This window comes from Armigeres subalbatus, chromosome 2, assembly GCF_024139115.2.
Source record: "Armigeres subalbatus isolate Guangzhou_Male chromosome 2, GZ_Asu_2, whole genome shotgun sequence".
NCBI lineage: Eukaryota > Metazoa > Arthropoda > Insecta > Diptera > Culicidae > Armigeres > Armigeres subalbatus.
Genome location: NC_085140.1, coordinates 129,802,188 through 129,829,345, shown reverse-complemented (window position 1 = coordinate 129,829,345; position 27,158 = coordinate 129,802,188). Strand labels below are relative to the sequence as shown.

Below are 27,158 nucleotides of genomic sequence, written 5' to 3'. Positions count from 1 at the left end.
TTTTTTCCTTTTCTACATCTTAGCTTCCGTTTTAAATCTCACATTTATGTAACAAATATTGATTATAATTTCATTTGTTTTAATTACTATTTAAATGCTAAAAATATGGCTTTTCGAACGTTAACAATTTTGTTTTTAATTATTATTCTTTAGGTTCCTTTTTCATTTGCGCTACAGTCACTTCCGATGACCGGAGCTACTATCTGATGTTCTTCATTAGAGATACTTATTTTCATATTTTCCTGTTGTTTTGGGTGTTGGGCCAAATACTTTCGTCTTTTTTTGTTGATCTCTCGTACACTGGTTCTGGTCCAACGGCCATCGAGTTCGGGTATTGGATTTGTAAAAGGTAAGGGATGGACTAATCGAAGGTCCCAGCCCTACCATCGATGGATCCCACCATGGCCACGCCAGGAGTTTGGTTCGATAATTTACGACACAGTGATTTTCAAACATGGTAACCGGTTATTCTAATTTCAGTTCGTTCTAACAATTTACGATAGGTTTCTACGGGTGAGTGTCTGTGTGTTGGTATGCTTGTGTCAATAAGAGCTTCATCCTATTGATTCATCTCTTAAATTCGCCGATATTCGTTCAATCTGAATTCTCACGCAAACACATGGGACAAAACGATGCGTGTGCGCTTGAAGTTCCGATGATGAAAATGTGTCAGTGTAGGGTTGCGAAAAACAAAAGCATTCCTATCGTCTCGTTCTGCTTCGCTTTTCAACAACGAGTATAAAAGTGAAGAAATTGTTTCCTTTATTTTTGTTTTGGTTGGCTACTAATTCCCACTAGTGCATTTACCTTTCACGATTAAATAAGTTTATTGGTGGATTTTGCTTGATCTCTTCACACTAACAAGTCCACTGGAGGATACTAACGTATCTCTCAGTCTGACTACCGTTTCTTCTGCAATGTGTCCTCTCCTTCGAATTACGCACACGTGTTTTTGGCATGTTCAACTAACAACGATTGTTGTAAAAATTGACGGACTAATTATAATAGTAGCGACTTAGGTGTACTCAAAAACCGTGTGTTATTCAACACTACACACTTTTTCACGTTTGTTCCTGTACACGTTTCGTGCCTCGCACAGCCGATATCCCCTCTTGAATATTTCTATCCAGTCGTTTCACTTTGTCCAAACAATCTCCATCATCACTCCGATCGGCAGCGATAGAATTACCAAGAAGTTTTACCAAACCAAACCATAGCTTGCGACGACGGATCCGGCTCGGTGCACATTTCCTTCTGATTTGGTTTCGGTTTTGCTGTTTGCTCCACTAAAACGCTCGAAAATAGTTTGAAACTTAACAACGGAAAAAATGGAACTCGAAAAATACTTGCTTGCTTACACGTGTTGTTTCAGCATCTTGTAAAAACTGCTTATGTTTGTTTATCTGTTGAACCTTTTCATTTCTTATCTTCTTCTACTGTTAGCTTTCGTTTACGTCTATTAGTTTTCTCACTTTACTTAACAATTAATAATTTCTTTAATATTTCACCTAAAATTGTCCATATTCCATTTATTATTCTCCCGCCCTTCCGCCGCACCATCTTCTTCCAGCTCTGAGGGTGCCACCCGCGCGATCACTACTCATCACTCGTCAGCCGTAACTTTTTCGTTGATTCACGGTCGAACCATAGTCTGAACCCCCCCTCTCTATCCCAAACACAGCCAATTCCCAACGTGAAAAAAGCACATAATCACTCGCACTCGCGAAAGCACGCACACGCCACGCTATTTTGCAACGGAATGGAAATTTTGTTTATTTTCCCTTCCCCGATCATCGGCCTTTGCGCGACTGATCTCACGGAACCCGAATCGACCGACGGTAACGCGCCAACGTAGGGACACGATCGACTGAGTGGCACCCGAGAGCCCGAGGTGAGCAGCAGATGGGTATTAAATTTTTGTGCTTCAATCTGTTAATCATCTGTTTTGGTTTGAGTTTGTTGATGTTTACTGTTGCTGTTGTTGCTTTTTTTCTCGCAAATTCACGATTCCTCACGTCTCTCGTTGTGATCATTCGGGTTTGCACTGCAAATCAACCATTTAATCGATCGACACTCCTACAGTCTGTGCTTCAACTTCATTTCGTTTGTGTATTTGATGTTACAATTCGGGGTTTTCCGTTGTTTTCGTTTAACGCTGAAATGGTTTATTTTGCTTCTATTCTCGAGTTGATCCTTTTGTTGGGCGAAATTCGGCTTCGCGTAAGCACGTCTAGCTGCGTGCCCACAAGGGGTGTATTCAAGTGTGTGTGTGAGTGTTTCCGAGTGTGTAGTGATGGTGTGTGTTCATTCAACCTAACCGGTTAGCGTCCAAAGGTTTTGCCTTAACTATAACCCAGCTAACTGGAGCAGGATCTTCGTCCATGCGACAAATTCGTCTAAACAGCGCAACCTCATCGTCCACGAATTATTAAAGTAATCTTTATAAATCGACTTTATACTAGTTAGTTTAATAAAAGATGACGATGATGCTAACGAAGAGGCTGATGAGGATGCCGCCGTCGTAGTCGCCGTCACTGCGGGAGCCGTCGATGCCGATGACGGCGCCGCCGATGGAAGTGTAACAACAGTGTCGGGATTGCTGGGTAGTTGCTGCTGTTGCGTTTGACTCTGGAGTAGCAGCTGCTGCGCTGATCTGCAGTGTTCCGAAGGTGATGACGGAGTTGTTGCGCTTGTTATGCTCGGACACGTGGCTAATCGGGGCGGCAGCTCGCTACTGAACCGCAGTTCCTCGAGGAGATTCCTTTTCCTACTACTACTACTGCTACCATCGTCGATGCTGGTAAAGCCACTACTACTGCTACTGCTGATGGCATTCGTGCTGTTTGCGGCTGCCTTCTTCCCACTGGTGGGGCTGTCGCTTTTCGCGTCTGCATCCATTTGACCATGCTCGGTGCCGTCGTCTTCGTCGTCCAGCAGTGGGTCGCACCTGGCGCAGACACCAGACCGTGGTATTGATCCACAGTAGCCGTAACAGCACTCTGACGGGCCACTGTTTGATTTTAGCACTTGTTCGCCCGTTTCCTGGATGTTCAGATCTAAAATACAGAAAATGAGAAAAAAAGAAGAGTTACATAACGTTTTTTTCAAGCTTTGTGTATAAAATACGTTGCTGATACCTCCGATGGCTTTACGCATCTTGACACAAAACGAGCATAGCCGTACGAAAAAGACGTCGAGCCGAGATGCGTAATTATTTTTTATTACAGTGAGCGTTAGCGTGCAGTTAGAAAAAAGTTATTGGAGCATTTTTTCTATTTTTAGTGGACGGAGAAAGAAAAGAAAAGAAAATCAGAAAAAGTGCAGCGATATAAAATAAACCGGAATTACCGAATCCGGTGGAAAATATGCCTTCTGGAAAACGCAGCCATTTTGTTTTGCAAAGAGAAGAGTGGTTTTAAATCAGCAAGATTAGAAGAGAATTACCACGGTATGGAGGAACTTGAGGGTTCCGAAGATGGTTGTGCCATCAGCGGTTTTCCTCCGACAGACGGTGCGAAATAGTTTGAACAGAAAAGCAACAAAGGTCGACACAATCGGAAACGGGTCAGTGCAATACCAGCAACCAAGGAAGCCAATAGATAACATTATGTACACCCTGCCGAATCGCGTTTAATGGAACGTACACACGGTCAAGCAGTTTGACAAACATTGACTTCACCTCTCGTTTATTCAAACATCCATCAAGTTTTACCAACAGCGGCTCGAACAATCAATTTATTCGACCAACAATATCACACACGAACGACCGAAGCACCAACAATCAAAAAATATATGGGGGTTTGTGCAACTTCACTACAAATGCTCAAACATGTTCGGCGAACCTTGACTCCACCCACTCCAGCCTTTAGCACAGCAGAGTGCGATTGACTCACATTCTATACCAACCCGCCCAGCCCGTTGTTGGGGGGCATGGAGTGCGATCCTCTCGTTTAATAAACAATGTGCACTCGCTTGACTGTGGATATACAACAGTAAAGCACATGTGGAGATTGGACAAATCAAGCATCCGAAAGATATTCAATTTGCAAAAAAGAGAGCTAACCGCGGTGGAGGTTGGTACTCGGATTCTGATGGCTTTTCCGCAAACGTGACCTTTAAGTGGTCTTGTTGTGTAGGGGTTATCACGCCTATCTAGAGAGGTTGAGGGTTCGAGTCCTTCCAAGACACGTGGATTCTTTTTCGCAAATTTCATATCAATTTGTCCATTTCGAAATATGTGCTGTGCATATGCACAGCCAAGATATTTAACAAAAAAAAACTATGTACCGTTAAACATGATCAAGAAAAACAATATCATTCTTGCTATTGTCCCATGACAAATGATCCATAAATGTTTAGAGAATGATCCATAAAAAACTATATTTTGATCCATAAAAATACAAATTTGCCCAATTTTAATTGTGATGATGATCCATAATTTCAGTAATATGATCCATAACTTTGTTCAAATGATCCATAATTTTGCCAATATGAGTCTCCTGTCCTTGAGTGCAGGACTTGAGATCTACAGCTGCAAGAAAATCTTTTTTCAGGATTTTTCTGGAATTTCGTAAAGCTCTCTGTAAAAACTAAGAAAAACTTCGAGGGGAAATCCCGAAGGATTTCCGGTTGAAATCCATAAAAAATCTCGTTTGAGGGGGGTCCCATAGCATAGTTGGCTACACGTTCGCTTTATAAGCGAATGATCATGGGTTCGATTCCCAGCCCCTTCACCAAACCCTCGTCAGTCGCCGGAAGCGCAGTCCGTACGGTGGCGTTTTAAGGAACGCGTCTTTTCGACACGGCTGCCTGATGATGACTGACAAATCTGTTCTTCTTGGAGGCATTCCTCCAATGCACCTCGATAAATTGCAACCGAACAAAGTAACGACCATTGAATTCACCAGATGGACAAATGGACACAATCGACTCACGATGAGATGCAGTGGCAACGACAACAATAACGAATTATGAATATCTAATAATAGATTCTGTGTGGATTCTGTACAGCAGAATACCACAGTGAATCACTGCACAGTAGCGGTTATGTATACAGAGTGCCTGCCAAATAAATATATGAACAACAATAAAAGACTTGTTTGGGAGAAAGCCATTTGGCTGAAGGCCACAAGGCCGAATATGTCGTTTGACCGAACAAATCATTTGGCTAAAGCCCATCTGGCCTTAAGGTATTTGGCCGAAAATTTCCTGTGGTCGAACAGTTCCAGTTCAATTGGCCGAAAATGCTCTTTGAATCGTTTAACAGAAAGGGCCGTTTGGCCGGAATTGACCTTCGGCCGAAAGTGTCGTTTCTCTAAATTGGCCATTCTGCCAAAAAAATAATTTAGCCGAATAAGTCCTCTGGCAGGAAATATCTTTTGTTCGAAATGGTTGTTTTGCAGATGAGACATTTTCGAGCCAAATGGTCCTTTGGTCGAAATTGTTGTTTGGCCGAAAACATCATTTGGCCTAACGTGTGGACATTTTTGACCATATTACCACAGCACAGTAATTGTTATTAAGCAGGGCCAAATGAAATTTTCCGCCAAATGGCTCTTTCTGTCAAGTGACAATTTCGGTCAAACGGCATTTTCAGTGCGATGACCTATTCGACTCAAACGATCTGTTAGGACAAACAGATTTTTCAGCCAAATCACCGGTTCAACATTATGTCGCTTTGGTCGAATGGAAGTTTCGGCCAAACCATGTTCGTCCAATAGTTTTGAGAAATTCTGGGTAAAACAAACTGCCCTTTCGATCGGGGCTCGCGTCCTACAGCTGTAAGGAAATCTCCATAACTTTTTTAATATCCATTTCTCCTGGGAGAAGTTTTGGGATAATCTATCCTTAAAATCTGGACTTAAGTTCTTCAGCTACAAGAAAAAAAATTCTTTAGTAATCAAAGCTTCAATATGCATTCAATCATATCCATTACACCTCCTGTGAGGTCTATGAATATGGTTGAATGTATCTCCAAGCTTGAAATGAGCATTAGTATGAGCATGAGCATGATGACCGTACATTTCGTAGTTGCTACTCCGTGATCGACCAGAACAATCGCAATTGCACAGGGAACCAATGGATGGATACATGGGATTTGCTCTCCAACCTCAATGTGCACAGTCAGAGAGCTCTAATATTTTTGGATAGTCGATAACGGCGCTGGCCACGTCCTCACGGCCATCAGGGATGGGAAGGAATTGATGATGCAGTCACTCGCCCACTGCAAGCCGAGAACACCTCTGCACTCGCCACGAGTTCCTGCGGATTTTTTGGAATCTTGGGGTTAAGGTTTTTATGGCAGAGGTTCGTCTTGGTTAACGGGTTGCCAATGTGATAGTTATGGAAGGGTGGTGTAGTATTCTAATTGGATGCCGAAACGAACTTTTTTTCGCTCATTTCGAATTCTAACAGTTACCTGCTAGAACTAATCAAGTTGTAGTTATAGGGATAGAAGAAGGAAACCGGTAGGAAAGCCCATTTCCAGCTCTAGCGATGGCTAGAACATGAGAAATATATGAAAAGATACAAAATAGGAGGAACGGAACGGGCCTGGGATTGAACCCACGACCTCCTGCGTATGAGGCAGAAGCGGTAGCCATATGACCACCATGCCCGTTAACCTTGGCCTTTTGTGTGCTAATCAATCAAAACCCTGTTTCAAAAGATAAAGAGCAGAAGGATTCCCTGTGAAAATTTGAAAGATTAGAGAAAAGAAAAATCTCAAAGAAATTCCAGAGATTTTCCCTCGTGAACAATGTATCTCCAAGCTTGAAATATTGAAAAAGTTAATGTCGTGGCTATAGATCACAAGTTCTTAATTATTAATCACGAAAACAAATAGAATATATCAAATTTACCGATTAATACCGCTAAGAAAAATTTGGGCCAGAAAGGTTTAAACACTTGTCATGGAATTGAAGAAAGTTCGAAGCAACTTTCCTGATACCGCAATCTTTTCAAGTCAGTTGCACTGCTACGGAACTTTCTTAAATAGAGACGTTCCTTGTTCCAGTTACGGCAAGGTGATGATCTTTCGTGTCTGCTATTCAACATCGCTTTAGAGGAAGTAATACGAAGAGCAGGGATTGACACGAGTGGTACGATTTTCACGAGGTCCGTCTAATTATTTGGATTCGCCGACGACATTGATATCATGCACAGGGTTGCCACTATGCCAGATATATCTGGCACAGCCAGACTTTTTGGCAGCAAAAAGAGAAAAAGAGAAACCACCCAAAATGCCAGACTTTCCAAATTTCAGACAGATTTTTTATTAAATTATGACCTGCATGAACATGTTCATACATTACTAATGAGTCATTCAGTAATTATTTTCATATTAATTTAATAACTGAAATCTGACGGCAACACTCATTCATGAATCAATTTTAATCTTTTATAAATAAAGTGAGGTATAAAGGTATGATTTCTGTGGATGTTGTTTTGGATTGCGGTTTGGCCATGCTGGTTTCCAGAAATCGGTTTTGAAGGAATCTTTCAAGGCTAATTTTTGGCGTAATTTCTTGCGTTTCGAGTTCTGGAAATGCTTACAACATTCTGTAACAATGATCCCAATAAATGTAATCATTGTCTAGTTCCATGATTTATCACATTTCCTGGTTATTCGTCAATTCGGCGTCCTTCTGGAAGATCCGAAACATCATTAAACTTCTTTTGATGGACCTTATTGGCCACCGGAGGTCCTACGGAAGATTTGGGGCATACGTAAAAGTGAAAAGTTCATAAAACTCTTCCGTCTCTGAAAAGCGGCCACCGAAATTACTCCGGAAGATCCGGAAACTCCGTAAAAGTGATCAATTGACGATACTCAGTTCAAATCTTTCCATTATCGTACTCTGAGTAACAAATGCTTGTCTTAACCCCTTCTCATGGACTTGTCACGCTCCGGAAGATCAAAATGCTCTGCTATTATGGACATTGCATAAAAATCATGAAGACACTTTTAACAAATATTCAATTATTAACTATGCCTATCAAAATTCTTTTTGGAATACCTATGAGCTTACGGGTACTGTAGACCATTTTTAATTTGAGCTTCGTTTGTTTGTTAATTGATCAATTTAAAAATGGTTTGAACTTTATTTAGTATTACTTAGAAATTTTAAATAAAAGCGAACCCCGTTATTCTGAATAAAGTCAAGTTTCACCAATAGCTGATTGGAAATGTTCAAATTTCCATCTCACTGAACATATATTCATCTCATCGCGAAACAAAGAAATACGGCACCAATTTCGTCGCTTCTTTCTGTAAACATGCTAACTCGAACTCCTGATAAAAAATAATCACAAAAATAAGAAACAAATCAAATACCTTTCCATTGCTTCGTTATTGATGGGATGAACATCGGAGCCATGAGATTAGGTTCAGGAGCCGTTCCCATAATTATTTATATTCTTTTTAAAATTTTCAAATTTTTCAGAGCTTATCTAAAATCTAACAATCAATTCAATCTAAATTTTCTGAATTGTATAAAATGGTATAGTTTCTAAGAAGAATCTTATTTTTACAAATATCGAATTGTTTAAACGAATATATTAGGGGGAAAAATATATTTTTTTTGAGAAAAAAAATTATAAGCATAGAGCAAAAGCAAAAAGAGGGTCAGAACAGAATTTTCAAATATTGGTAAAAAATAATTAGTATAAGATCACATTTTTAGTTAAAATCTCTTAAATTACAAAAAAATATAAATTATTATTAAAAAAACAGATTTTGCCAGATTTTTAATTTGTAGCATGCCAGACTTTTCCCAAAAAGTAGTGGTAACCCTGATCATGCATGGCACGTAACTTTGAGAGGATGGAGGAAGCCTACATCAGACTGAAAAGCGAAGCTAAACGGATTGGACTAGTCCAATACGTTGAAGACGAAGTACATGATAGGAAGAGGCTCAAGAGAGGCCAATGTAAGCCACCCACCACGAATTTCTATCGGTAGTGACGAAATCGAGGTGGTTGACGAATTCGTGTACTTGGGCTCACTGGTGACCGCCGATAACGATACCAGCAGAGAAATTCGGAGACGCATTATGGCAGGAAATCGTACGTACTTTGGGCTCCGAAAAAAGCTCCGATCGAATAGAGTTCGCCCCCGTATCAAACTGACTATTTACAAAACGCTTATTAGACCGGCTGTTCTCTACGGACACGAGACCTGGACGATGCTCGTGAAGGACCAACGCGCACTGGGAATTTTCGAAAGGAAATTGCTGCGTACCATCTATGGTGGGGTGCAGATGGCGTACGGTACGTGGAGGAGGCGAATGAACCACGAGTTGCATCAGCTGTTGGGAGAACCATCCATCGTTCATACCGCGAAAATCGGAAGACTGCGGTGGACCGGGCACTTAGCCAGAATGTCGGACAGTAATCCGGTGAAAATGGCTCTCGACAACGATCCGACGGGAACAAGAAGGCGAGGTGCACAGCGGGCAAGGTGGATCGATCAGGTGGAGGACGACTTGCGGACCCTCCGCAGACTGCGTGGTTGGTGAAGTGCAGCCATGGACCGAGCTGAATGGAGAAGTCTTTTATGTGCAGCACAGGCCACTCCGGCCTTAGTCTGATGATAAATAAATAAATTGCACATCCTTGCGTTGATTGGCTGCCACCCAATCACGCGTTGGCGCATCTTGCCCAGCACTATGAAGCCGGTCCCAGCTCGTTGGTGGTGCCACAGCTTTGGTAGAAGGTAGCCGCTTGATGCCAGTTTTTCCACACTTTTTGTGCTGTGCAGCAGATTTCCTGCAGCGCTACAACGTCGAAGTTGCGGGGATGTAATTAATCGTAGATGCTCCTGTCGTAACCTGCGAAGCCTAGCGACTTGCAGTTCCATGTTCCAAGCTTCCAATCGTGATCCTTTATTCGTTGCCTAGGTCGTTGCCGACTGTATAGAGTCGTATTATCTTCTATGTCGTTCGTAATGGTTGTTTTCAAAGGTGGCTTATTGGGCCTGCGCAACCCTCCTGTCTCGTCGGAGGGCCGTCGTGTCAGGGCTGTTTAGCGTCCCACCTAACACCAGGACTTGGGCTTGTGCGCTTTAAGCGGCACACGGTCGCTTTGGCGGAGCCTACTTGCGGATACATGCAGCTTTTTATAGAGGTTTAACAGGGCCCACTGTCAGACCCCACCACATCCTAGGCACGCACCACAACTCGCAGATGGCCTGGGGAGGGATCGTTAAGCCCTTGGACATAGTCCCTGCTGCCCTGGCACATCATCTGTTTATTGATTTCAAGGTGGCGTACGATTCAGTGAAACAGAATGAGTTATGGCAAATTATGCTTGAACATGGTTTTCCGGCGAAACTGATACGGCTGATTCGTATAACGTTGGACGGATCGAAATCAAGTGTAAGGGTTGCGGATGAAATATCGACGCCATTTGTGACCTTAGATGGATTATACCGGGTGATGCACTCTCGAATCTACTGTTCAATATAGCGCTCGAGGGAGCGATTAGGAGAGCTGGTGTGCCAAGAAGCGGTATCAGTAGCACAAGATCGCTTATGCTCCTGGGATTTGCGGAGGAGGTAGAGGAGGTTATTGTGCCTTTTAAGAGGGAGGCAGCGAGGATTGGACTCACGATCAATACCAGCAAAACGAAGTACATGGTCGCTGGCAATCGACATGGGTTCATTAGTGGTGGTGGTAGCGAAATGGTGCTGGATGGTGAAAAGTTTGAGGTGGTAGAAGAATTTGAGTATCTTGGAACATTAGTGACATGCGATAATGATGTTACCCGCGAGGTGAAAAGGCGTATTGCAGCTGCAAATAGAGCTTATTACGGACTTCGTAACCAGCTTAAGTCCCGTAGTCTGCAAATGAAAACAAAACTCGCGCTGTATACTACTCTGATTCTTCCGGCGGCTTTTTACGGCCATGAAATATGGACGTTAAAGGAGGCTGATCGGAGAGCTTTCGGAGTGTTTGAGGGTAAGGTGCTGCGGACAATTCTCGGTGGTAAACAGGAGAACGGTATCTGGTGGCGTCGCATAAATCACGGTTGTACCAGGTGTATAAAGGGTTGGATATTAATAAGCTTATTCAACACGGCAGACTACGGTGGGCTGGTCACGTTGTTCGTATGCCGGAAGAACGTCAAGCGAAGATAATATTTAGTAGAGAAACCGGAAGAGGCCGCAGGCTTCGGGGAATGCCGCGTACACGATGGCTTTCTGCAGTTGAAGAGGACCTGAGGGCGCTCAATGTTCAGGGCGACTGGAAGCGATTGGCCCAGGATCGAGTCTAGTGGAGAAGGATACTCCATTCGGCGTAGGTTCATCGAAGAGCTGTAGTTCATCAAGTATCAAGTTAGTATGACGATGGTGTGAAGGTAGTGGCTAAGGATGACCCACCAGCTCGCCTAGCTCTAGTATCCAGAAGCTATCTAAAGCCAGAAGAGTATGATGGGCAGGGCATGTTGCAAGAATGTCGGACAGCAATCTTGCAAAGGTGTTGTTCGCTTCCAATCCAGCAAATACAAAAAGACTTGGAGGGCAGCGAGCGAGGTGGGCTGACCATATACAAACCGAGTTGGTGAGCGTGGGGCGCAATGGAGGATGGAGAGATGTTGCATCGAACCATATATTGTGGTGTCAAATTGTTTATTCAGTGTTATCTGTTTAGATGTAAGCTAAATAGATAGAACGAATTGTCTATTTATATGCGCAGCCAAGTTATTTAACAAAAAAGTGTCTTTGTTATTCGGTAATGTTTGAGAGAAGTTTTATTTAAAAATATAAAGTTTTTATCGATGCATCCCAAACTGTAATAATCCGAAGTGGAATCGCAGCTAGAATAAAATTTGGACCTTGTCTGAAAATTTCAGAATTGATTGTTTGCAAGTGAACTGAGCTATGATTTTTTTAAATTTGAAATTTACCTTCCGAAAAACCTTGGCCTTTTGTGTGCTAATCAATCAAAAACCTGTTTCAAAAGATGAAGAGCAGAAGGATTCCCTGTGAAAATTTTGAAGATTTAATTCATAAGAATTTCTCAAAGAAATTCAAGAGATTTTCCCTTGTGAGCCATCAATCTAACAGCTGAGATCTTCACAAATGCTTTCAACGAATTTAGGTAAAAAATCCTACCGACAATTCAGAAAACTTTACAGTGACACTAGTACCTACACGTTTGCAAGATCTCGGTAAAACCTCATTTCCGGAGTTTCCCCAAAATACCAAAAGAACTTCGGCGAAAAAAATTCCATTTTATATTTTCGGCGAAACGTGGCTGAGGTCGGTAAAACAGTCTTAGAGTACCGCCATCGGGGGTGACAATGGGTCTGCGGGGTGAGAATGGGTCATCGCTCTTACCGACAATCTGGAGATCGTAGAGCATAATGGTTCAAAAAGGTCTTTTATATTTTAGTCTTCTTGCCCTCAGATACATTCATTCTCTTCTACAAGCATTCTAAGTAGTTCAAACAGTGACCCATTCTCACCCCCATTTGACCCATTGTCACTCCGACGACGGTATAGTGTTTCTTTTTTTATAAATTCTAACACAATCGCACAAGTTTTATTTAATTATTCCTTTGTTACTTACCTCGACAGAGAAACGTTGGTTCACCAGCATACTGAGTGGGTAACGCTGGCGCCCGGTCACCCGGCAGCATATACGGACACTTTTGCTCTACGGTTTGACATACATCTAGACACGGTCGTATTCGTACTCGTTGCGTTTTTCGGCGCGAGCTGCAATGAATTGTGGTGAGAGAAAGAAACATTAGAGGTTACAATTGAACATTGAAATGCTTGACCGGTACTCATTTGAAATAGTGAAAAGTGAAAGATTTCCCCACACAATTGTTCTTTACCCAAGAGATGAATGGACACGATTACGTCTAGTAATGGGTACCAGGAAAAAAGTAAAACTTAAGCCATTGAAGGCTCGTCTTCTTGGCAATAATATGCCTTAATAGTGTGTCCCCAGCAGCTGAAGAAGAAAATTTTAATTCGGCGCCGTAAAAAGTACGCTAGCTCATTATTCAGCTTTATTGCGAAAGTTGTTCTTGCTTGTTCTGCCACGTGCATAAAACCCTGCCCGTGGTGTATCTCATCCGCAGTTTTGCATCAACAAATGCTGCACGTTGCTTTATTTGCTCGGAAACATGCCTTCTTCAGAAAAAGAAGAGTGCAGCTGAACGGATTCTGCTGAAAGCGATCCGATATACAACGTAACCGATGAATATTTTATCGTCTCCTTTGCGACGGAGGAAAGCGATTTCACCCAATGCTCATCGGAATTGAAACTTGACAAGCTACTGTCCGTCCTTTCTTTTCTAATTGATTCGTTGAAAAAGCCAGCTCTACCACTCAATAAACACTCCATTTGGCTCCAGTGCTGTTCAATAGCAAAGGAGCTACTGACGGGTTGGTCTATTGGTTCGGTATCCCATTTTCAACAAGGGATGGAAAATTGATCATTACTGTACCCTTTGAGCGTTTTTAGATGCAAATCAAGTTTATTGCTCATCTTCCAATGCCACTTATGTTATCGACCATCCATGGCCGGATTCTGTACGACAATCCAGCTGTGGCCAACGCACTAATTTATTCATTCATGTGAAATTGGCGAGAAAAAACAATTTGCTCTCGTAGGAGAAACAACGATATGGAATCCGGTTCGTACAGTCTAGTTCAGTCGTCGAACCAACAAAGCAGCACTGTGGACCTGACGAGAGGGTACCACGAGGGGATGCGGACTGGATCGATTGTTTGTTGGCAGGTCTACAAGTCCAGCTCAGATTCGGTCCGATTCGTCTTGGAGGAGATCCGTCTTGAGTGCTTATTAATTTGCCCTGATCTATTATTTATCGGTAGGATACAGATACTGTGTGTGTGTGTCCGTCTGCACCCAACAGGCAAGCATATCCAACTATGAATGGGGTTGCATAAGGACAATCATGAAGCGTTCATTGCGACACACCCACGCACTCACACGGACAGACATGCTCTGCTTCATCATCCATTCATCTAATCAATTAGGCTTCCAGCTCCTTGAGTAATTTTGCTAGAGTCTGGAAAACGATAACAATATGCAACAATGGTCCAAATTGCTCTGGGACTGACTGTCTTTTAACGAGCAATAGGACGTAGATGTAAATCTCTGAGGAAATTGTGCAAGACTTTTCTGCCTTACTTTTGCCTTTCTGGCACAACGAAGCAGATGGGCTAAGCTTTCATTTCAAAATCAAACTTGTTCTAGCAAAACGAAAATATTTTTTATAGATTGTTGAGTGGAATGTCATTACAATTACAAATAATAGTTGGCAATTTTGTACGCAATGCACCTACTTGATTATAGCTTTACGGATACGTATTCTGACTTAACATCGAGACTATTGTCGGTGTCTCATACTTAACTTGCATTATTTAATAAAATCGAATAAAACTAACTTTTTGATGGTGAATTGACTAATAACGAGAGGCATTACCATGGGAAGGTAGAGAAATTTCGGTTCTCCATAATTCTTGCATAGTAAGTGATTGCCTGCCCTGCTACGCACATTTTAGTTTTTAGATATTTCGGCTTTTTTCTCCGAAAAGTCTTCCATAGTTACCGCCAGCTGATATGGACTCATATTGAGTATATCTAATTTGATCATGGTAGAGCGTGATTTGAAATAAATTAACAAATTCCTAAAATAATCAGACGTCTACAGTGGATTCTCTTTCCTCGTTCAAACATACCCACACCTGGGCCCCCCGGCCATGAACAATCATGACAGCATGACAAATTCCCAAAATGTCCCAACTTCGCCCTACTCACCTTTTCACACCGATTGATATATCTTTTACTAGCTGCTGCTTCTTCGGATCGCTCAATTTTGGTTCAGTCTGCTTGTTCCGCACGTCCCTCGGGTAGGTGGCGTTTGGTTTACCCTGGGGCGGCCGTCGATCACCGTCGGTTCCGGTTTTATTGTTAACACTTATGTTGCTGGTGCCAGAGCTTCCCCGGGAACTGCCACCGCTGGTGCTTCCGCTGTCCCAACTGCTACTACTCATGTTGGCCACTTCCTCCGTCGTCGCAAAGTATGGCAGTAAAATCGTGCAACCCCACCTTCGATATGCCTCCTGCAAAGGAAAGAATCAAACAGAGCACAGAAAACGAGAATTAAAAATTCATCCTTCGATACGAGTTGCAAAAGTAGATTTTTATTACGACGAAGTGTTATTTCTCTTCCGGGCATTCGGGATGGAGCAAAACAGTGAATAATTCCATCAATTTTGAGGACAATCCATTCGATCCGAAGACAAAGAATAACAAACGACCCCAACAGGTGTTCAAACAGTTTGTCGAGGGGAGTAAAAAAAATCGAATTCACTATTTGCCAGCTTGTTCACACGAATGACATGACACCGTTTCGCCATAAGCTTGCATAACAAACACGACCGACCATGATGCAGCCATCCATCGTTTCTAAGTTCCTGACTCACACGAGGAGCTACCAAGACAAGGATGATCACCGGGCACAATTCGAACTGGGTAGAAGGGACCGAGGTACTGAAGTCAGAGTGCACTACAAGCTATTCGGAATGGCAAATGGTAAAAATATCACGGCAAATCAAAAGTCGATCTTGATACCAAAGGTTACTCTTCCGGTTTCTAATCTTATAGCTCATATATAAATAAGGCAATGAAAAGCAATTTGATTGATTTCGCAGTTTTGTGATTTTTGTTAGCATGTCAAAACAGTAATGAACTGAAAATTATCGAAAAAAAATCATTCTAATGAGGTAATTCTGAAAAAGCATGGAGCACGCATGTCAGCAAAAATAATCGACGAAATTTGTGTTTCATTGCTTTATATCAAGGTGAGTAGAATTGGTTTAAGTGGTTCGATGTTCTTTAGGTTCCATCTCACGGCATCAATTTCATATCAATTTCATTTCATATCTAGAATCAAAACTAAAAGCAACAGTGGCCTTTGATTCCTCTGTTTTCGATAGGATGAACATAGGGGCTATGAGTATCTATTCAGTTTGAGCTGGTATCCCAAAAATATTCCGGAAACAATTATTGAACGTTTACCATAAATAAAAAATATGCTTTATGATTTTTCAATATTTAACCCTGTTAACCTCGACAGATAAAAGTGATCACTGTCTTCAACAAAATTGCTTGAACTTAACTACCCTATCAGAGAAAAATATCAGGCATGAGCGATTAATTCCTTACTACAAACCTAGAACGATATGAACACGGTGATGTCAGGAAAAAAAAACATTAGGTATATTGGCAGCCGATTGTACTGTTTCAAAATAAGACTATTGAGTTACCGAGATATACAATACACTATTTTAATCTTCCTTAGACGTCTTAGGCCGTCCAAACAATCCTTGAATTCGGGACTTGAGATCTACAGCTGCTAAGAAGCTTTTTTTTGGTACTCGAAGCTTCGATATACATTCAATTATATCCATTACACCTCCTGAGAGGTCAACATATATCGTGAGATAATTTTGAGATATTTTGGGTCATCCAAACTATTCTTGATTTCGAGACTTGAAATCCACAGCTGTAAAGGTACATAGGTCTTTCGTCACACAAAATTTCTAAATGTATTTAATCATGTGCATTACAGCTCCTGGAAGGTCAATCAATATACATCGTAAATAGTTTTAATATATTCTGCATCATCTAAACTTTTCGGAACTGCAGCTGCTTTGAAGGCTTTTTCCGTTGCTCAAAGTTTTGATATGTATCCAACAATGTGCATTACATCTCCTGTAAGCCCAAAAGACATTGTAAGACAGAAAAACACTTTTTTCTAAATAGGTAATCCAAACTATCTTTCTTTCTGTCACAGAAACTACAATTTTAGGGTTTTCAAAGTAGTGTAGCTTGTCACTCAAAACTTCGAAATATGTTTCAACCTGTTCATCAGAAAATATCGCTGAGTCTGAGTGACCCAAACTGTTCCCGAGTTCGTAGCTTGCGATCGACAGTTGAGGGTAGCTTTTTTCCATACAGAAAATCATAAAGATCATCACTGTGTAATTATTACAGTTGAACCTATATTGGAGCGTTGAGTGACGAAAAATCTACTGCTGTGGCTATAGATCGCACGTTCTGGACTAAAGGACAGTTTGGATGACCCAGGATATCCCAAAACCATCTTACCGTATCCCTTGATCTTCAGGAATGTGATCTGGATATGGTAGAATACATATCCAAGCTTGGAATGATGAAAAAGCTAGTGTCGTCGCGGCTATAGGTCACAAGTTTTGGACTCAAGGACGGTTTGGATCACAAAAAAAATTTTAAAAAATTTAAAAAATTATTTTTATCAATTCTCCATTATTACTTACGAAAACAAATGGAATACATTAAATTTACTGGGTAGCACCGCTTAGAAAAATTTTGGCCTGAGAGGGTCAAACGATTTCACATAGATTCTAAACATTATTTCGATCGTACAAAAAACCGCTTGCAGGAACCACGCAAAGCTGCGTTCTGAAAATTCATCAGAGTAGGGTGTAATGCCGGCACCTTCTTTCTGTTTCTCCTTAATTTTAAATTTGTTGAACGTTTCGATACTCCAAATAGAAAAACCGTGACGTGGTGATAAGAAGCTACATGGTGTGGAAAAAAACAACTTTACGTTTCTCTTTCTATGCTTAGAATTAGGAATAATTATCCCTTTTTCACGCTCTAAGTAAGAATTAACGCTTACCCTGTTAATACCCAAAGAGCGTAGAAATAAGTCTCAACTAATTGTTTAAGGAAATTCTAAATTGGTTTCGGAGTTTTTTTCTTGCAGATGAATCATGAACTGGATGTTCCAGAAACAGAAATTTTGCTTGGACGCCAGACATGTATTATGTCTTTGGTAGTCTATGAACTGCATAGAGACAAGATCTTCATATCAACCTAACGGAGGCAGATATCGAATTATGAACAAACTATGTAGTTCCATCCTGAAATATTCTCGCAATGGTTTTTTTTGCTATTGGCTCTAGGTGATTGATGAACTCCATAGAGTTGATATTCGCAGATTACCCCGCAACGGACGCAGTTATTTCAATGTTAACAAACTGTGTGACTACATTTTAGTTTATACTTACGAGCCAAGTAGTTCTTTTTTTATGCTATCTCCATTCGGTCAAGATCTGAAAATCAACACTCGTAACGGAGACATTTATAGAATAATCAACAAGCTGTGTTGCCCCGTCTTGGTACTTGCTTTAACTCCATGTTGTCATGTCATGAATTATTCTTCTCAGCTGGTATATCGGAGGATCACATGTCAGAAGTTCTTGGATGACCTTTCACACTGTTGGGCCATTATTCCGCAACTTTTGAACTGAAAGAAGAGTAACGATAGCCTTAGAGGCATTGGGCAATTAGTCAAATAATTGCTCTCCGGTGGCAGCATCACATGCTAGATTCAGCGAGAACCACATTCTCAGGTTCCGTATCACTGATAAAAAAAAAATCCTAAAGTCGTTTTATTTGCTTTGTCATTCGTCTTCAAAAACACCATTAACTACAGTATAATAGGATTCAAGGATTCAAGGTAGAAAAATTCTTCGACCACATCGAAGGCTAGGATAGGATGTGCCAAGTAGTCAGTAAAAATCGTACAGATTTGCTGTCACAATCGTACCGGTTGCTAATTGGTTGAAAATGACAATCGATTGCTTCGATTGGTGGCGGCGCGTTTTTCGTAGGGCAGCATGTTGTTAGTTTGGCCGTGTTGCAGGTTTGTAAACGTGATATTAAGCAAAATACGAAAATGTTTGAGTTCCAGTTTTAGGTAAAAACTAAATTTATATTAAACTGAAAACGCCATATTAATTATTCTCAAGGGTTGTAAAGGTTTAAAACTGTTTATTTAAAGCATTACGATTCACCTTTCTGTCATTTTCGATCTCAAAGTCATATTTACATTAGCAAAAACTTCTCTCTATTAGTCTTTCGCTTCTCTTACATAAATAATGGATGGAACGGAAAGAAAAACATCAAGTTTTGATACATGATATTTGGATGATTTTGTACCACCTCGTCAGAGCAACCGACTAAAAAAACAACAAGGCAGTCTCAATTGAGTTGAGAGTTGAGATCGAAAGTATCCCCGTGTACAGTCGTAGTCCCTGGTGGGATTCGAATCCATGGTTGCTTTGATCTCGGCAACCATCCCGGGAAGTTATTCTCGTCCATGATTTTTCCTAGCTCTACGTGGTCTATACTGTCGTATGCTACCTTGAAATCGACAATCAGATGGTAAATTGGAACCTGATATTCACGGCCTTTTTTGTAGAGTTCGCCGTATACTACCGTAATAATAAAAAGAGACGTATACGCCAATTTTCAAAATTTACGCTAATGTCAAGCCTCCCGGAATCCAAAAGCGAGCGCATCCATGCGTTTACGAAGGCACTCCATTCAGAATCAAGCCACGAATAACTGCTATTTTTATTATTCCACGCATATTACGACGCAGAAAAGCTGGAATAATAAAAATGACAGTTGTGCGTGGCTACCGTTTTGAATGGGGTACTCTTGAGAACGCGAATACATTTAGTTTTGGATTCCAGAAAATAGAAAACATGTAGGTTGAAATTTGGCGTATGGTTCTACCACAACACCTGATGGCCCTTAACCCGTAGGTCACTATCCAAAATAATTCAAACAAGGAATTCATTTACGAATTTCTCAAGAAATTTCTACAGCAACTCTTTCGAATTTTTCGGGCATTCCTCCAAGAAATCCATTGGGAAATTCGTCAGAAACTTCACTGAAAATTCTCACATGAATTCACCCTTTAATTTTTATATGGATTTCAACCAGAAATTCCTTTGCGAATTTCTTCAGAAACTTCTTCAAGGACTTGTCCCATGATAGCTTTCAAGAACTGCTTCGAATATTCTCACAATAAATCCATCGTGAAATCCGTCTGGAGGAATAAACCGAAGCAGTTCCTGGAGGACTTTTTTGCAGTATACCTTAAGGAATTCCTGAAGGAATTTCAAAATAATTTTCCGAGAAATTTTTTGAAATTGTAAGGAACTCAGGGAGCAGGAGAGTTAGTGGAATAATTTCCAAGAGTGACATTTGGGAGGAAGTACCAGGAAAAAAATAGAAGACTTTCAAAAGGAATTTCTGTATGAATTGGCGGGAGAATTTCAAATATATATAATTTCCGAGGAGTTTTCGTATGCATTCCTCTCTTCTGGAACTTCTGGAGGAATTGCTGGAGGAACTTTCGGAGTAATTCCTGTAGGAACTTCCTGACGACTTCCTGCAGGAACTTGCAGAAGAATTCCTGTAGGAACTTCTGGGGGAATTCCTGAAGGATCTTCCAGAGGAATTCCTGGAGGATCCACCTGAGGAGTTCCTGGAAGAACTTTCGTAGGAATTCCTGGAGGAGCTTCCAGATGAACGTCCTGAGGATTTATTTGATGAACTTCCCAACAAACTCGTTAATGACACCATCATTTACCAGCTGCTTTATTGTTTTCGAGCTGTTGGATGACATCCTTAAGGTAGAGCTGATTGGTTTCCATCGTCCACTGACGTAGTTGTCTCCTCTGATGCCTTGATCTTCATTCCCTATGCTCTCAGCTATTTTCTGATCACCACACGTTCATCCGTCAAGATGCTCCCATTCTTATCCCTGCTCATTGCAGCTCGGCACGAAACCTTTGCGCATGAGTTGAGCTTTTGAAATAACTTGCGTGTTTCTTGATAACGGTACTGTTGTCTGATCTACTCCCACTCCACGTCTTCCTGGTGACGTTTTCGTATGAAAGAGGCGGGTCTACTGTCTTCGTTCCCGTCTGTGGCGTTTGACATTCTGCCGGGGCCCTTGCCGCAGCGCGATCACCCACGATGTGTCCTTCTCATGGGCGTAGCCAGGATTTCGTGCAGGGGGGGGTGCAACTTTTTGGGTCTTCTAATTCGTAGTTTTATAGTGGTTTTTGAAAACACATGAATATTAGTGCTTGGCACTATTTCCTTCTAAGTTACAAAAGCTTTGAAACGAAATCCACAACCAACAGTAAAGGCTGGATCACAATAGCGCGTTGCGCTGGGCGTTGAAGTCAGCGTTTTGTACTAGAATGCAACGCTAATAAACGTGACGCATTCATGCCCACAATGAAACGTTCGCGTTGTGCGTTACAATAATGACAATAATGATATTTGAATTTCTACACAAATCCGCTCTATAATAATATTTATTATCAAATAGGCAGAAAAAAGCAATATGCAAGCTTCCTCCAGGAATTCCTTCGACAATTGCTCCAGTCATTCTACCCGAAGTTCCTTCAGGAACTCCTCCGGGAGATACACCTCAGAGAGGAGTTCCCAGAGTAATTTCCGGAAGAAACATCCATTATAAGGAAATGCTAAGACAATGTAACAATAAAACCGGACTTAGTTAACTCCTTGATAAAGGTACAATATATGTAACCGAAACGTCGGATAAAAACGTAAAACCCGTTTTTGAGCATGAAAAGACTGAAAGCCATAACCTCAAATATTATTATTATTATCTTTATTTGGGAAGTTTTCAGTCCAAGGCTGGCTCACCTCGAATCCAGGAATTCCCTGTGAAGTTCCTGGAGGGATTCCCGGAGGAACTCTTGGTAAAACTCCTGGAGGAGCTCCCGGAGGTACTCCCACAAGCACTTCCGGAGGAATTCCCACAAGGAAGTCCTGAAATAATTCTTGGAGAAGTTCCTGAAGGAATTTCCGGAGAAATATCAGAAGTAATTCCCGGATAAAATACCAGGAGGAATTAATTCCGAAATTCCCAAATGAAATCCTGAAAGTATTCCCAGATGAATTGCTGATGAAATTACTGGATGCATTCCCGGGCGTTTGTTCTGAAGAAATTCTTGGAAGAACTCAATGGAAGATGTCCTGGAGGAACTCTCAAATTAATTTCCGAATGAAATTCTGAAGTATATTCCGAGTGAAGTCCGGAAAGAATTCCAGGAGTAATTCCTGAGGGAATTCCAGGAGAAGTACCTGAAGGAATTCCCGGAAAATACCTGGAAGAATTTCCGGGGAAATACTTGGACGAACTCCTTGAGAAATTCTCAAAGAAATTTGTAGAGGAATTCTTGAAGGATATTCTGAAGTAATTGCGAAAAGAATTCTAGAATGAAATCCTAGAGGATTTCGCTATTAAGTTTATGGCGGTTTTATCCCGGAGGAATTAAAGGAAGAGCTCCTGGAGAAATGCCTGAAGAAGTTCCTTGAAGAATTTCCGAAGGAATTTCTTATAGATTTACAAGTGAAATTATGGAGCGAAATCGGAGAATTTCTGTCATAAATTTTTGAAGAAACTTCTGGTGGAATTTCGGGAGGAAATTCCGTATGTATTCTTGAAGGAACTCTCGAATACATTCCAGAAGAAATGCCGGAGATTTTGCTGGAAGAATAGCCGAAGAAATGTCTAGAAGTAAAACTTAGAAAGAAGTAAAAAATCTTCAAGGAATTTCCTCATGAATTCCCTAAAAAAAATTTAGTGAGGGGTTTCTAGATAAAAAGGAATTACAATTACATGAGAAGGATTTTCGAACGATTTTCAAAAGGAATTTGTGGATAACTTCCCGGAGGAATTAAGAAGTTCCCAGGGGAGCTTCTAGAAGGATTTTAAGGAGAATTTATGACCCCGAAATGTTTCGAGTTGTTTTGAACTTTCATATGTATTATGGATCCTGGATACCCTAATAAGTTTTTGGGAATCTTTTGAATTTCAACCACCTATTTCTGAATATGATTGGATTGTAAAGTGCATCCCCCTGCCCCCGTCTGGCTACGCCCTTGGTCCTTCTCGTCCTGAATCTGTCTGCACTCTTCGTCGATCAAATCGTTTCGGACGCAGTTTAACACAATACCAGAGACAGACACCAGATAATGGTCACAGTCGATGTAAGCGCCACGATAGGTCCTGGCGTCGATCTGAACTCTTCTTCCTGACCATTCTGAGCATTCCAATCTCCTATGTTGAGTTTGTCGTCGTGGCTTGGGCAACTGTCGTACTCCTGTTCCTGATACGCGTAGAATGCGTCCTTATTATAATCAGTGCTTCTGCAGTGTGGGCTTTGGACGTTGATTATGCTGAGGTTGAAGAACCGGCCTTTGATCCTCAATCTGCACATTCTTTCATGGATCGGCCACCACCCGATCACGCGCCTTTTCACAACGCCTAACTATGAAAGCTGTTGCCAGCTTGTGTGTGTTGTCGTAGCTCTGGTAAATGGTACGATGTCGAATTCGCGGCCCTTAAGCACACCGACGAGCATGCGTGTGTTCTCGATGAAGTTGAGAAAGTTGCAGTTCCACAAATCGAGTTTACAATCGCTATTCCCTTTTCGGCGCTGTTGTTCCGGTACGTATTCTCTCGCAGAATATTCGATGCTGTTTTTTTAAAGCTGGCTTGCTAGGTCTGACACCAGCCCCCTAAATTTCCGGAGGACCATTCCGCTAAATTTTGAAAGTGTACTATCAGAACGTTCGTGGTCTGAGAAAAACGAATATTCTGCTTCTGTCGTTACTCGATTGCGATCTTGACATTGTTGCTCTTACAGAAACATGGCTTCACTGTGACATCGCTTCCTCTGAATTTGCCAGTAACTATGTTATTTACCGTTGCGATCGTAACGCTCCATAGAGGCGTACTAATTGCTGTCAAATCGGAACTGCAGTGTATTTCGGTGAACCTCGTCGATTGTGATTGCCTAGAATAAGCAACTGTTCGCATTATTCTGCCTCAGTTCTCGCTTTACGTTAGCTGCATTTACATTCGCCTAAACAGCTGCCCTGATATCTACACGCGGATTCTATTAGCCAGATACTGAATCGTGCCGATTCCTGCGACGTCATTGTTTGCCTCGGAGATTACAATCTGCCGAATCTAGTCTGGCATTTCGATGATGAAGTTAACGGATACTTGCCTATCAACGCGTCAACTGAGCAGGAGCTTGCCCTATCAGAGTCCTTTTGGCCCTCATCACAAGCCATTAGTTTTAATTGTTGACGTCCGTTCTCGCGATGAGTAATCAGTGCCAATATCTACCGTTGACTACGACTTCAACAGATGTGATTATCAAATCGTCAATGCACGGATTGCTGCCCTGGACTGGAATCATGTTATGAATTATGCCTCAATCGACGATTCTGTTACCGCGTTCTATCGCACCATCGAACAGATCATCCGAGAAAACGTGCCGGTCAAAATTTGCCGATCATCTAAGAAGTACAATCAACCCTGGTGGACGCCACAGCTCCGGAATCTTCGCAATCGTCTGCGGAAATGCAGGAAGAAGTTCTTCCGAAACAGGATTGAAGTGAACGCGGCTAATCTGCAGTTAGCTGAAGAAGAATATACTCGTATGCAGCATTGTCGGTTCCGTGAGTACATGGAAAGCCTTCAAGCAAATTTGAAAAATGATCCTTCATCATTCTGGGCCTACATTAAGAAACGGAAGGGGTCGAACCATATCCCTGTTGACGTCACTTATCGTACGCTTTCCTCCCGATCACCTGACGCAACAGCAAATTTGTTTGCCAGCTTCTTCCGCTCAGTACCTGACGACAATCCTCCTCCATTATTGGATCAAAGCTATATCGAAAGTCTTTGCCTTGTTTACCATGGAACGATCCATCAAACCTGCCTCCATACCGTAATCGTTGTGCTTTGATTGACTTGCAACCATTGGCAGACCGTCGAGTGATGCTTCAGAGGATGTTTATTTTCGACGTCATAACGTGCAACATCGACTGCCGTTACATCCTGGAGAATTCATGCACCGTCTCGTCAACTCAGGAATCGTCAACTGTTATGGATCCGTGGCCACCGCACACATTACGGTCAAAATAATCCATTAGACTTATGCTGCAGACTATTTAACGAAATGTGTTGTTTTTTCGACTTTAATGTTAGCAAATTTATTTTTAAAAGTAGAATTAAGTCACACAATTAGTCTGTGCAATTTATAAGTTGAAGGCGATGTACAATAAATAAATTAATAATTTCTTTTTGCTTAGAGTCCCTCGCTGGCACTCGGACTATGATCAGCCTCACCTAACAAAAGAAACAGATGCTCCGCAGCGAAGTAAACCGCCTCTTCTCTGTCAGTATACGATCCTAGTTCCATACGGGGTTGGTGTTTGGGTACACTATTTATTTTGTAGCAGCTGTTAGAGCAGCTCAAAAACTGTAATTTTATTTCAACAATCCACTTAATTACTATTAACTTTTATGATAACAATTTACTTTCAATTGTACTCCTTCAAATAGTTTCCTCGTTCCTAACGATTTCACTCGCTTCCTGGATCCTGCGCGTTATTCCTTTGCTCCTTACTTCTATCATTTATTTAATTTTTATTTTATTTTGAATGACATTTTACGTTTGCTTTAAATAGTACTTACTATTGTCTACCGTACAAAGCTACGCAATGTAGCGGTTTCGCTTCCTCTGGATTCCGTGTGATACAACTGGGTAAGTATTTCTCAATAAATTATATTTCCTAGTTCTAATTTATATGATTTCATTACTTACAGGTAACTTGTGCTAAATATTTGTTATTCCAGCCCCAGGTCACTCTATTGCTAGCTAACACGGTAATTATAGATTTTTTAGAAAATAAACTCACTCGTTCAACGTATTAAAGATTGTTTTTGTTTGATTTTTCTTCCTTACTGTCTGTCGTATGTGTTAGTAGTAGTGATCGAGTGGGTTCGGTTATCATACCGACTCCCTGAAAGTGTTATGCCGACACACTATTGGTTTGCGGTGTGAACAATCTCCTGCCCGTAATATCCGGTGTTTCCTTCAGAATTTCCGGATTTACCTGAATCGATCTCCAACACCGCTAGATTAGCAACCGCTCGCCGATGTAACTTACCATCTGCTGTCTTGACATCCGCTTGGCGAATTCTTCCATCTAAACCTCGGATCACTTGTTCAATTCTGCCCCGTATCCAGTTCTTACGATTCTTCCCATTGACGACGAACACTAGGTCTCCAGCTTGAAGCGGTTTTAGTTCGTCGAACCACTTTGCTCGATGATTTAAACTGGGAAGATATTCTTTCGACCACCGTTCCCACATTTTGTTGGCCAAATATTGGGACCGCTATTATGTATCGCGCTATGTCTCGCAAACGCAGAAGAGTCTCCCACTTGTAGGTCAGCACCTGTTACCGTCCCGCGCAGAAAATTATTTGGCGTGATGGCTTCCTTGTCGGCTCATTCTTGTGGGATGTACGTTAGTGCACGAGTATTAATCATATCCTCAGCTCGTCTATTAATTTTCGCCCATCTTCGAGAGCGCGTAGAGCTCCTTTGACGAACCACACCATGCGCTCCCAAACACCGCCCATATGGGGTGTTCCCGGAGAATTGAAAAGCCACGTTGTCACTGATGATGTCACCTTTTTTGCGCATTCAATGTTGAGTTTCTTCACGGTTTTACCATTGCTGCATCTGCTCCACGAAAACAAGTGGCATTGTCCGAGAAAATTTGTTCTGGGACACCCCGCTTGCATGAAAATCTTCTGATGGCCATCAAACACGATTGCGTGGTCAAGCTGGGGACGACGTCTAGGTGTACGGCTCTCACGGCCATACAAGTGAACACTACCACCCATCTCTTTTCAATTCTACGTCCTACAGTTATTTCTATTGGTCCGAGATAATCCACTCCTACCGCGCTGAAGGGACGTGAATTGCAAGTAGTACGTTGAACAGGAAGGGGCGCCATTAGCGGGACTGCTGGTACGCATCGATTCACTTTGCACCATGTGCACTCTTTGGTTGCCCGCCGGATAGCGTTACGAGCGTTTGGTATCCAGAACTTCTGTCTAAGCTCGTTGAATACGGTTTCTCTGTTTGCGTGCCCAAATTTGGTATGGTAATGCAAAATTACTTTCACCGTGATGTCGTCTTTACCTGATAGAATAATCAGATATCGCTTGTCGAACGGCAGTGACTCGTTCTTCTCTAATCTGCCCTGTACTCTCATTACGCCCTCTTCGTCTAGTATTGGCGATCGCTTGTACAACCTGCTGGATTTTCCAATTTTTCCCAATGGATGACCGGTACTCCGATGCAAATTCCTCTCCAATATACTCATCTCTTCGGGGAAGCATTCGAGCTGAGCTTGTCTCC

The 27,158-nt window shown here is 41.7% G+C and overlaps 1 protein-coding gene across 2 annotated transcripts in view; it reads right to left on the bottom strand.

Annotated features, from left to right (window-relative positions):
- Positions 1–206: 206 nt before the first annotated feature.
- Positions 207–27,158, bottom strand: part of LOC134210844 (uncharacterized) — a 202,648-nt gene continuing 175,696 nt past the window's right edge. For both annotated transcript variants that reach the window (XM_062687194.1, XM_062687195.1), the window contains 3 exons: positions 14,799–15,103; positions 12,573–12,721; positions 207–3,056 (listed from right to left, as the gene is read on the bottom strand). In XM_062687194.1, the coding sequence (XP_062543178.1) occupies positions 2,347–3,056; positions 12,573–12,721; positions 14,799–15,103 (1,164 nt within the window). In that variant the 3' untranslated portion in view covers positions 207–2,346. The remainder of the gene's footprint in view (positions 3,057–12,572; positions 12,722–14,798; positions 15,104–27,158) is intronic.